The following is a 13,059-nucleotide window of genomic DNA, read 5'->3' as shown; positions in this document are numbered from 1 at the left end:
AGCTCAGTCAGTAGGCCTGAGGGGGACTGGAGTCGGCATAAATCCTGGCAGTTGAGAACCGACCGGCCAGTGGTCTGTCATAAAACCTGCTTAATTCAAACCTTTATTTCGAGCATTTTATTGAGTCAGACACGGTGCTGAAACAGCCAATGAAACAGCAGGTAAAATTCTATAGTGTGGACGGGCGGTTGCCAGGCACCTGTTGCTGTAAATACACAGATGAAAGTGTTTGTAGCTTCAACACGTTTTGTATTTATGTAGGCCTATGTCCTTTCCTCTGCTCTGTGAAAGCATTAGGCCTGTAAGTGCACAGGATAGGCTACATTTTGGGGATAGAGCTAGTGCGTGCATATGATTTGCACGGTGATGGATGAGTGAAGGTGGAGCGATGGGGTCCCGTTGGCGCACCAGCCATTCAATCCCGAATTACTAATATGCACAATGGCGCACCGGCTTCAGGCGGACCGCTTCTAACCCGGTTAGAGTCAGAGCGCGCGACAGCTCTATGACTAGTGGTGCCAGGTCTGTGTGTGTGTGTGTGTGTGTGTGTGTGTGTGTGTGTGTGTGTGTGTGTGGGGGGTGGGGGGGGGGGGGGGGGGGGGGGGGGGGGGGGGTGCGTGTGAGAGAGAGGCAGAGAGGCTGGGGGCGAGACAACTGCATGGGTTCTGATTCAGGGTCCGGCTCGTGCGCGCCCCAGGACTGCAAAACCCTTTGTTGAGCTCGTGGAATAGGGCACCCGACATACCTGCAAGATGACAGACGCAAAGCCGACAGGTCAATCTGATATCATGCTTCAGACAATATCTCAATCACACAGCAGTTAGCCATATGGGGAAATATGCATCGGACATTTTATTTAGATAATTAGTTGATATACAGTTGATTAACTGGAGTAAACTGATTAAGCTGAAACAGCACGCGGTGGCGTACAGTGGTGAAACAACAACTTGTTATATGCACTGAAGTTGACCATCTTTTCTTAAATGAAAAGTATTGAGGAGAGGTGATGGTATTGAGGAGAGGTGATGTATATATGTTGAAGGGAAACTGAGTAAGCTATAGGAATAAAATGGTTTGAAATGTATAGGCCTATTTGTATTTTGTGTTTAACCTGCAAGTTATGAGCCTGTAGGTCTACAACAACCAGCGGAGGAAGAATTCAAAACACAGCAATAAAAACATCCCCGTTAAAAGTTGCAGTCTATAAACATGCATTACATGCATATGAATGGGGACAACGGTGAGGCATACAAATGACTAAACATGAGTTCAACAGTCCATGACAACGTCCATGATTAAGCTTTGAAAAGCAGAGACAGAAATGAAAATGAACTGATAACTATTGTGACTGCATGTTATTATCAGAATATAAACACATATTTATTGTATTGTATTTTATAGGCCAATATTGCGATGTTTTTGTTTTATAATTTATTATTGATATCATTGTTATCATCATAGTTTTTGTGACATATAAGTCCATACAAGGAAAAGTATCTGAGTTAGAGACACTGTAGTGGCTAATATGAACGACTATTCTCTCCCGGTGCTCCCCGCCCTTCTAACGCATGGGAACCGGGCCTGACCGCGCGGCCTTGCTGCCACCACCGTGTGCCATGCGTTCAGACAACATACATTTTCAAGAAGATTCCTAACGTTATTGATATTGTTGGAGACTTGTTGTGCGCGGAGAAGCCCCAGTCCTGACACAGCAAGCTGCGGGTTATTCAATGGGATATAAACATGGCAATGCGGCAGGTTGTAATGGCATTAGACTGGGCCACTGGCAAAGTAAGCGGTGATAGTACGAGAAGAGCCCTCTGCCGCTATCAGGAGCTGCTCTTTTACATATAAAACCGTATTATATTATTACACGCACACAGGGCCCGTGGCCACATTCCCATAATCAATTTAGCACGCGCGTAAAACGGTTAATTTAGCAACACAAGCTCCAAGGGTTTCGACGATATGATTTTGTCGAATATAGGCTATTTTCCTCTAACGAAGAACCTCTTAATTTCTCAACCGGTTGAATTAAGGACCTAGAGATAGCAGAGAGGACACCCCTGGTTGTCTATACAACCGGTTGAATTAAGGACCTAGAGATAGCAGAGAGGACACCCCTGGTTGTCTATACAACCGGTTGAATTAAGGACCTGGAGATAGCAGAGAGGACACCCCTGGTTGTCTATACAATCGGTTGAATTAAGGACCTAGAGATAGCAGAGAGGACACCCCTGGTTGTCTATACAACCGGTTGAATTAAGGACCTGGAGATAGCAGAGAGGACACCCCTGGTTCTCTATACAACCGGTTGAATTAAGGACCTAGAGATAGCAGAGAGGACACCCCTGGTTCTCTATACAACCGGTTGAATTAAGGACCTGGAGATAGCAGAGAGGACACCCCTGGTTGTCTATACAACCGGTTGAATTAAGGACCTGGAGATAGCAGAGAGGACACCCCTGGTTGTCTATGCAACTGATAATTCATGTGTTTAATAAACGTTAAATCGATTTAGTGTCACTTCCATTCCAGCCCCGGAATAAGGGGAGACGCTGAGATTGTCCTCTACCCACCCTGGGCATTATAAGCTTATGGCCCAAGAGGCGCATGTTAGTGTGTCTCATATCACGTTGGATGCCACTGAACAATAACTTAAACCTATTTATGGGGAGTCAATGCGTTTATGGAAGCATTCCATGGGATCCACTGATTGAAACGGGTTTAGTTTGGTTCTGCAGTCAGACACTCTGAGGTGACGCATACACCCAGGCTACCACACTTACACTGAGAGAAAGGCTACATCTCGAACAACATCAAATAAAATATGTAATTCCAGAAATCAGAATCATATCAGAAGTTTATCTGGCATAAAGACGTCTGGCTGAATCATATCAGGAGTTTATCTGGCATAAAGACTTCTGAGTGAGCGTTAACTTCGCGCGCATTAGTAATGCATGAGTAGTGGGAGGGGGCTGACCGCGCACGATGCCCCCCAATAGACTCTCGAGACATTGTCATGGAAAGAGACCACCGCCTCGTTATTGTCTCGCGGACTGCCAAGTTTATTATAAACACTGCGCGAGCTGGCCGGTGCGCTGTCATACTGAGCGCAAGGCGAGGTGGTCCGGAAGGGAGCGAGAGCGAAACTGACGTGGGTGGAAGAGGAAGATACTGATACTGAGAGAGAAAAGAAAGAGATTTCAGGAATATTGCTTTCAAGGAAGAGCGAGAGACGTGAAGAAAGACATATATATATGGTAAAAATAACATTCTGCTTTGACTGAAAACAAGAAAACCAAATTGAGAGCGGGACTGAACTCGGGGACCTAAAGCTCGTCATTGGAGAAATTTGAAAAACGGAATTCATTCTGTGGTGTTTTTTCAGCTTTAACCGTTTTAATTCCTCTCGAATCCTGAGAAGTACATTTCATCCAGCGCTCGCCCCAGAGTTGTCGTCCTCACGCCTCCATGTATAAAATGGATTACTCCTACCTGAACTCATATGACTCGTGCATGGCGGCCATGGAGGCATCGGCCTACGCGGACTTCAGCTCGTGCAGTCAGGCCAGCTCGTTCCAGTACAACCCGATCCGGACCGGGTTCGGTGCCAACCCGGGATGCGCACCCCTGAGCACCGCTAGCTGCACACTGGGGTCCCTTCGGGAGCACCAGCCCACACCCTACTCCACAGGTAAGAGCGCGCAGAGAGCATGGGGAGAGGGTATAGTGGGGCATGAGCGGGAGATTTGGCACGCAGGAGTTGCTCACAGAGGTGTTTCATCTCCAGCTGTTGGCTATAGTTAAAGCGTCTGGTTTTATTTGAAATACTTGCGTGAAATGTCATTTTTGTTATTTGATTATACCAACTAGGCTAATCGAAGAAGGGAAGACATTTAATTTGATTAATGATAACCCAATTAATCGAAATTATAAATATACTGTTTCATATTATCATACCTCTTGATTTGAGGGTCTAATCTTTCGTTTTATGTTCGTTGGCATGGGGATAATTCAGTCAGTGTACAGTTCGGTAGATGGCAAATATATCTGTATTATCAACTAATCCAATTTGTTTAGTCAATTTAATAGAACTTAGCCTATCCTAAAATGTACCTTTCCCTTTATCCATCATTTTCTATTTAATTCGTTATGTGGTCACGATTCGACTGCGCAATTCTAATTTTTCTTTTTTGCTACCTTGCCATACATTTCCAATTTTATGATTCATGTCGTTATGGTGGAATATGAAAATTAGATTCTTTATTTATTTACAATTTTGCAGGATGAGAAAAAAATAAGCTTTACGTATCGGTTCCTTTTTTTCTCTCATCGTATTCAACTGTTACCATGTACCTGCAACAAAGGTAGCTCAGATGTGCGAGTGCCTTTTGAATTTACAATTTTGCAAGATGAAATCTCTTGAGATGCACAACCTCGTTTTCATGTGTCCAAATGAAGAAAAAAAGGAACAAACAATAGCCTACTTAGTAACAAGAATAATATGGTAACTACTGTCTTATATTAATAACAATTAAATAACAATTACGTTTTATAGTTACTAATAGGCCTACAACTAATAAAAACGAATTTTCTTCAACAAATGGTTGAATAGTGCAGGCTATTATTCGTGCAGACCTGATTCGAAAAGCGTACACGTCCTGCTGCGCCTAAAAGGTGATTATTTCACTGTTTATATGTTTATATTTATATGTGAATTCCCTCTAACTTTCTGGATAAGCTAATGATTAAAAAAAGAAGAAGATTTTATTCTAGTTCTAATAAAGGCCGTTGCGTGCGTTATGCACGCTCTCTCTCTTTCTGGGGGAAAAAACTATAATAAAATATCTGTATCTAATGATCAGGCTGCATGACACTTTTCATTTTTTAAATAGAATTGAATGGAACTGGAAGTTGGTTAGTCTATCACAACATTTTATTCAATGCCCTTGTTGATAGCATATCAAATTCTGTTATTCCATGTTTAGCTTAGGCAAATTTGATCAAATTACAAATAATTTAATTTAGTTCATGGTATAATTACAACTAGCTAATTGTAAAATTATAGTCATATATTTTGTACGATTGTGGACTACTTCCCTATCATAGACTAAACCAAAAGAGAAACGTCAATAAAAAATAACTCAATAATAAATTATATAAATATGGGAACCACGATATTTCACCTAGGCCTATTGATAGGCTATATACCGTTAGTTGAATTGATCAAGTCAATTAAAACGTGTATTGTACAGGGAAAAAAATCTTCAGCCTCAAGCTATAGCCTATAGCCTACGAGGTCAGACAAAGGCAACTCCATAACATAGCTTATCGAAAAACGCCGACAATAAAACAGAGCATCACTAATTGGTTTTATTGTGATTGGTTGACTCCGCAGTTCCATATAAGTTCTTCTCGGACCCATCCGGTTTAAACGAGAAGCGGAAACAGCGGCGCATAAGGACCACCTTCACGAGCTCACAGCTGAAGGAGCTGGAGCGTGTGTTCGCGGAGACGCACTACCCCGACATCTACACGCGCGAGGAGCTTGCGCTCAAGATCGACCTTACCGAGGCGCGGGTGCAGGTGAGTCCAGGGATGAAAAACACGAATTCACAATAGATAAAACATTTTCATCCATGTATGGGCTTATACCATCATGTTTATGTTTTTAATGCAGTCAGTTATTGTCGAAATTATTGTTATCTACCAAATTGTAATCTATACATCCTTCATGAGTATATTTTAGAGATAGTATATATTTTTATGTGTATTTTTGTATATATTTATTTTGTTTCCTTTTTCTTTTGGTTGTATTTTTAGACGTTTGAATGAGACTAAACGTTACTGTCTGTCTGTGTCAGGTATGGTTCCAGAACCGGCGGGCTAAGTTCCGTAAGGTGGAGCGTGCTGCCAACTCTAAATCCAGTAACGGGACCGGGGCCTCCGGAGGGAATAGTGGCAATACTGGGGGGAAAAAGGGCGAGCCCAGATCTTCCTCAGATGATGACGAATCAAAAGAGTCCACCTGCAGTCCCACCCCTGACAGCACTGCCTCTCTGCCCGGCTCAGCCAATGGGAACATGGGTAGCCCTGCCAGCCTCAGCCCCAGCCCTGCCCCTGCTAATGGTGGCTACGCTAACACCTCCAGCTCCCCCGTTCTGCAGGGGCTCAAACCCCCTGGCTGGCCCAGCCTAGGGCCCACCCACCCAGGAATGGCCCAACCCACAGCCCATGCTCCAGAGCTGCTGAAGGCGTGGCAGCCGGCAGACAGTATGACAGGGCCTTTCGCTGGCGTGCTCTCCTCCTTCCACCGGAAACCCAATGCTCTCAAGACTAACCTGTACTAGAGACAATGAACAGAGATGTCTAGTATAACTGCTGTATATCTATACAGACTATCTGTACTAGAGACAATGAACAGAGATGTCTAGTATAACTACTGTATATCTATACAGACTATCTGTACTAGAGACAATGAACAGAGATGTCTAGTATAACTACTGTATATCTATACAGACTATCTGTACTAGAGACAATGAACAGAGATGTCTAGTATAACTACTGTATATCTATACTCTCCTTCCCCCTCTATCTACTGCCCCCCAGAGCGGGACTACCCCTTTCATTTATTACTACCCGGACTCTCTAAGTGACAGTTGTAGTTTGTGAATATGTGTTTGTGTTGAAGTGTGTGTAACATGCATCTCATACGGGGTGTGTGTGTGTCAGTTGTTCTGTATGTTCTCACTCCAACAAAGCTACACCCCCCCCAACACACACACTATATACAGTCCAAAAGGCATTAGTAGACATTGTGCACTTAGTAACAGTAACTCCTAGCCCCTGTACCCCTGTACCCCTGATTAGTAACAGTAGCTCCTAGCCCCTGTACCCCTGATTAGTAACAGTAGCTCCTAGCCCCTGTACCCCTGTACCCCTGATTAGTAACAGTAGCTCCTAGCCCCTGTACCCCTGTACCCCTGATTAGTAACAGTAGCTCCTAGCCCCTGTACCCCTGTACCCCTGATTAGTAACAGTAACTCATAGCCCCTGTACCCCTGTACCCCTGATTAGTAACAGTAACTCCTAGCCCCTGTACCCCTGTACCCCTGATTAGTAACAGTAGCTCCTAGCCCCTGTACCCCTGTACCCCTGATTAGTAACAGTAACTCCTAGCCCCTGTACCCCTGATTAGTAACAGTAGCTCCTAGCCCCTGTCCCCCTGTACCCCTGATTAGTAACAGTAACTCCTAGCCCCTGTACCCCTGTACCCCTGATTAGTAACAGTAGCTCCTAGCCCCTGTACCCCTGTACCCCTGATTAGTAACAGTAGCTCCTAGCCCCTGTACCCCTGATTAGTAACAGTAACTCCTAGCCCCTGTACCCCTGTACCCCTGATTAGTAACAGTAGCTCCTAGCCCCTGTACCCCTGTACCCCTGATTAGTAACAGTAGCTCCTAGCCCCTGTACCCCTGTACCCCTGATTAGTAACAGTAGCTCCTAGCCCCTGTACCCCTGTACCCCTGATTAGTAACAGTAACTCATAGCCCCTGTACCCCTGTACCCCTGATTAGTAACAGTAACTCCTAGCCCCTGTACCCCTGTACCCCTGATTAGTAACAGTAACTCATAGCCCCTGTACCCCTGTACCCCTGATTAGTAACAGTAACTCCTAGCCCCTGTACCCCTGTACCCCTGATTAGTAACAGTAACTCCTAGCCCCTGTACCCCTGATTAGTAACAGTAGCTCCTAGCCCCTGTCCCCCTGTACCCCTGATTAGTAACAGTAACTCCTAGCCCCTGTACCCCTGTACCCCTGATTAGTAACAGTAGCTCCTAGCCCCTGTACCCATGATTAGTAACAGTAGCTCCTAGCCCCTGTACCCCTGTACCCCTGATTAGTAAGAGTAGCTCCTAGCCCCTGTACCCCTGATTAGTAACAGTAACTCCTAGCCCCTGTACCCCTGTACCCCTGATTAGTAACAGTAGCTCCTAGCCCCTGTACCCCTGATTAGTAACAGTAGCTCCTAGCCCCTGTACCCCTGATTAGTAACAGTAACTCCTAGCCCCTGTACCCCTGAGTAGTAACAGTAACTCCTAGCCCCTGTACCCCTGTACCCCTGATTAGTAACAGTAGCTCCTAGCCCCTGTACCCCTGGTTAGTAACAGTAACTCCTAGCCCCTGTACCCCTGTACCCCTGGTTAGTAACAGTAACTCCTAGCCCCTGTACCCCTGATTAGTAACAGTAGCCCCTAGCCCCTGTACCCCTGGTTAGTAAGAGTAACTCCTAGCCCCTATACCCCTGTATCCCTGATTAGTAACAGTAACTCCTAGCCCCTGTACCCCTGTACCCCTGATTAGTAACAGTAACTCCTAGCCCCTGTACCCCTGGTTAGTAACAGTAACTCCTAGCCCCTGTACCCCTGATTAGTAACAGTAACTCCTAGCCCCTGTACCCCTCTACCCCTGATTAGTAACAGTAGCTCCTAGCCCCTGTACCCCTGATTAGTAACAGTAACTCCTAGCCCCTTTACCCCTGATTAGTAACAGTAGCTCCTAGCCCCTGTACCCCTGTACCCCTGATTAGTAACAGTAACTCCTAGCCCCTGTACCCCTGTACCCCTGATTAGTAACAGTAACTCCTAGCCCCTGTACCCCTGATTAGTAACAGTAACTCCTAGCCCCTGTACCCCTGTACCCCTGGTTAGTAACAGTAACTCCTAGCCCCTGTACCCCTGATTAGTAACAGTAACTCCTAGCCCCTGTACCCCTGTACCCCTGATTAGTAACAGTAACTCCTAGCCCCTGTACCCCTGATTAGTAACAGTAACTCCTAGCCCCTGTACCCCTGATTAGTAACAGTAACTCCTAGCCCCTGTACCCCTGTACCCCTGATTAGTAACAGTAACTCCTAGCCCCTGTACCCCTGGTTACTAACAGTAACTCCTAGCCCCTGTACCCCTGATTAGTAACACTAGCTCCTAGCCCCTGTCCCCATGGTTAGTAACAGTAACTCCTAGCCCCTGTACCCCTGCTTAGTAACAGTAACTCCTAGCCCCTGTACCCCTGTACCCCTGATTAGTAACAGTAACTCCTAGCCCCTGTACCCCTGTACCCCTGGTTAGTAACAGTAACTCCTAGCCCCTGTACCCCTGATTAGTAACAGTAGCTCCTAGCCCCTGTACCCCTGTACCCCTGATTAGTAACAGTAGCTCCTAGCCCCTGTACCCCTGGTTAGTAACAGTAACTCCTAGCCCCTGTACCCCTGTACCCCTGGTTAGTAACAGTAACTCCTAGCCCCTGTACCCCTGATTAGTAACAGTAGCTCCTAGCCCCTGTACCGCTGGTTAGTAACAGTAACTCCTAGCCCCTGTACCCCTGTACCCCTGATTAGTAACAGTAACTCCTAGCCCCTGTACCCCTGGTTAGTAACAGTAACTCCTAGCCCCTGTACCCCTGATTAGTAACAGTAACTCCTAGCCCCTGTACCCCTCTACCCCTGATTAGTAACAGTAGCTCCTAGCCCCTGTACCCCTGATCAGTAACAGTAACTCCTAGCCCCTTTACCCCTGATTAGTAACAGTAGCTCCTAGCCCCTGTACCCCTGATTAGTAACAGTAACTCCTAGCCCCTGTACCCCTCTACCCCTGATTAGTAACAGTAGCTCCTAGCCCCTGTACCCCTGATTAGTAACAGTAACTCCTAGCCCCTTTACCCCTGATTAGTAACAGTAGCTCCTAGCCCCTGTACCCCTGTACCCCTGATTAGTAACAGTAACTCCTAGCCCCTGTACCCCTGTACCCCTGATTAGTAACAGTAACTCCTAGCCCCTGTACCCCTGATTAGTAACAGTAACTCCTAGCCCCTGTACCCCTGTACCCCTGGTTAGTAACAGTAACTCCTAGCCCCTGTACCCCTGATTAGTAACAGTAACTCCTAGCCCCTGTACCCCTGTACCCCTGATTAGTAACAGTAACTCCTAGCCCCTGTACCCCTGATTAGTAACAGTAACTCCTAGCCCCTGTACCCCTGATTAGTAACAGTAACTCCTAGCCCCTGTACCCCTGATTAGTAACAGTAACTCCTAGCCCCTGTACCCCTGTACCCCTGGTTAGTAACAGTAACTCCTAGCCCCTGTACCCCTGATTAGTAACACTAGCTCCTAGCCCCTGTACCCCTGGTTAGTAACAGTAACTCCTAGCCCCTGTACCCCTGCTTAGTAACAGTAACTCCTAGCCCCTGTACCCCTGTACCCCTGATTAGTAACAGTAACTCCTAGCCCCTGTACCCCTGTACCCCTGGTTAGTAACAGTAACTCCTAGCCCCTGTACCCCTGATTAGTAACAGTAGCTCCTAGCCCCTGTACCCCTGTACCCCTGATTAGTAACAGTAGCTCCTAGCCCCTGTACCCCTGGTTAGTAACAGTAACTCCTAGCCCCTGTACCCCTGTACCCCTGGTTAGTAACAGTAACTCCTAGCCCCTGTACCCCTGATTAGTAACAGTAGCTCCTAGCCCCTGTACCCCTGGTTAGTAACAGTAACTCCTAGCCCCTGTACCCCTGTACCCCTGATTAGTAACAGTAACTCCTAGCCCCTGTACCCCTGGTTAGTAACAGTAACTCCTAGCCCCTGTACCCCTGATTAGTAACAGTAACTCCTAGCCCCTGTACCCCTCTACCCCTGATTAGTAACAGTAGCTCCTAGCCCCTGTACCCCTGATCAGTAACAGTAACTCCTAGCCCCTTTACCCCTGATTAGTAACAGTAGCTCCTAGCCCCTGTACCCCTGTACCCCTGATTAGTAACAGTAACTCCTAGCCCCTGTACCCCTGTACCCCTGATTAGTAACAGTAACTCCTAGCCCCTGTACCCCTGATTAGTAACAGTAACTCCTAGCCCCTGTACCCCTGTACCCCTGGTTAGTAACAGTAACTCCTAGCCCCTGTACCCCTGATTAGTAACAGTAACTCCTAGCCCCTGTACCCCTGTACCCCTGATTAGTAACAGTAACTCCTAGCCCCTGTACCCCTGATTAGTAACAGTAACTCCTAGCCCCTGTACCCCTGATTAGTAACAGTAACTCCTAGCCCCTGTACCCCTGATTAGTAACAGTAACTCCTAGCCCCTGTACCCCTGTACCCCTGATTAGTAACAGTAACTCCTAGCCCCTGTACCCCTGATTAGTAACAGTAGCTCCTAGCCCAAGGGTGGGCAAACTTTTTGGCTCGAGGGCCACATCGGAATTTTGAAATTCAACAGAGGGACGCATTTTTTGGGGGACCAATTGTTTGTTAAAATCAATTTGCGGGGGTCTCATGGGGGGTGCAGCGGTCTAAGGCACTGCATTGCAGTGCTTGAGACTTAACTACAGACCCGGGTTAGATCCCAGGCTGTGTCACAGCTGGCAGTGACTGGGAGACCCATGAGGCTGCGCACAATTGGCTCAGTGTCGTCCGGGTTAGAAGAGGCTTTGGCAGGCCGAGATGTCCTTGTCCCATCGCGCTCTAGCGACTCCTGTGGCGGGCCGGGCGCAGTGCACGCTGACACGGTCGCCGGGTGTACAGTGTTTCTTCCGACACATTGATGCGGCTGGCTTCAGGGTTAAGCGGGTATTGTGTCAAGAAGCAGTGCGGCTTGGCTGGGTCGTGTTTCGGAGGACGCATGGCCCCTGTACCTCCTGATTAGTATGTCAACCAGGCAGGGTGAAGGTAAACAGCTCAGTCTCCCTGGGGAGAATCAGGGGGACAAAACCCAAACTCTTAACAGCAAGCACAACTTTCTTTATATCCCCCACATCCCCTCTGTACTGGAGAAGGGACCCCCAAATCCCTCTGTACTGGAGAGGGGACACCCAAATCCATCTGTACAGGAGAAGGGACCCCCAAATCCCTCTGTAATGGAGAGGGGACCCCCAAATCCAACTATCCCCCTGAAGGCCAGACCAGATTCCCTCTCACATCCTCACTACACCCCTGCCAGTGAACCCCGACACAACTCCTACTGCCAGACAACCCCCCCCCCCCCCCCCCTCTGATCCCCATTCCCACCAGACTACCAGCTAAAACATCTCGTAGCAATGTTCCCTCCCTGACTGACTCGCTGGCTGGCTGACTGTCTTAGCTGACTGACTGGCTGACTGACTCACTGGCCGACTGACTGGCTGACTGTCTTAGCTGACTGACTGACTGGCTGGCTGACTGGGGGAAGGGAGGTAGAGGTTTAAGAGTTCTGTTTTGGGATTCAGGTCAGCATTGTTGGACATTCTCTGACTGCAGCTTGAACGCTAGTAGACCAGTGGTAGACTGTTATTACTGCATAAAACACGTGTCACTCTAATGGTCTGTCCCGTCTCCCTCTGGTACTATAGAGACGGTACTCAAGACAACTTTACTGGAAAGCAGTTATTTATGGAGAGAAAATAATGGAACAACAATAAACATGTTTTTTGTGACCAAAAACAGTATGTCTTTTTAAATGGACAGATATCAAAATGTTGTAATTGAAAATGATTTGTAAATAGTAATATATTAGTTATAGTCCAGTGTTTTTTTCCACATTACTCTGAGGAGTTGTTCATTACAGAGCATGTCTCAGCTCACTGCCCATCCCGTCTACATAAGGGCAAAGGGAAGGCTTATAGCAACTGTATGAAGGGTTATAGCACTACTGTAATATTCTGTCAAATAAATCTACCCTATAAAAACATTGCTTAAATGAACAAGATGTGGTTTTGTGTGTGTCTGTCTGTGAGCATTGCCAAAGGGTCATATCACTCTTTGCTGCACTCACATAGCTTCTTCTCCTCAAATAACCTCTGTCTTGGTCACAGTAGCCAGTCTTCTAGTCTCAGCACCAATGACGGAAAGAAAGTGTACAAATATACTGATCCCGTCAGAACTGAAGCTCCCGAAGCCAGTGACGATGAAATCAGCCTTCTTTAAGCCCTCGTAGTAAACTGGAGGAGGTAACAGAACATGCCATCACCAGAGAACTTCAGGCAGTTCTTCATCATAACCTGCTGTATGTTGTGTGTTGTATTAAACAATATAGGGC

At 46.8% G+C, this 13,059-nt stretch overlaps 1 protein-coding gene across 1 annotated transcript; it reads left to right on the top strand.

The window, feature by feature from the left end:
- Window positions 1–2,671: 2,671 nt before the first annotated feature.
- On the top strand, window positions 2,672–12,727 carry phox2a (paired like homeobox 2A). Its single transcript, XM_014182238.3, has 3 exons — window positions 2,672–3,697; window positions 5,402–5,589; window positions 5,868–12,727. Exons 1-3 carry the CDS (start codon window positions 3,475–3,477, stop codon window positions 6,351–6,353), a joined length of 897 nt encoding a protein of 298 aa, XP_014037713.1. The 5' UTR covers window positions 2,672–3,474; the 3' UTR covers window positions 6,354–12,727.
- The last annotated feature ends 332 nt before the right edge of the window (window positions 12,728–13,059 follow it).

This window comes from Salmo salar, chromosome 09 (assembly GCF_965601325.2).
Source record: "Salmo salar chromosome 09, fSalSal1, whole genome shotgun sequence".
NCBI classification, from domain to species: Eukaryota; Metazoa; Chordata; class Actinopteri; order Salmoniformes; family Salmonidae; genus Salmo; species Salmo salar.
Note: the sequence above shows the minus strand (reverse complement) of the source record. Positions and strands in the feature narration are given on the sequence as shown.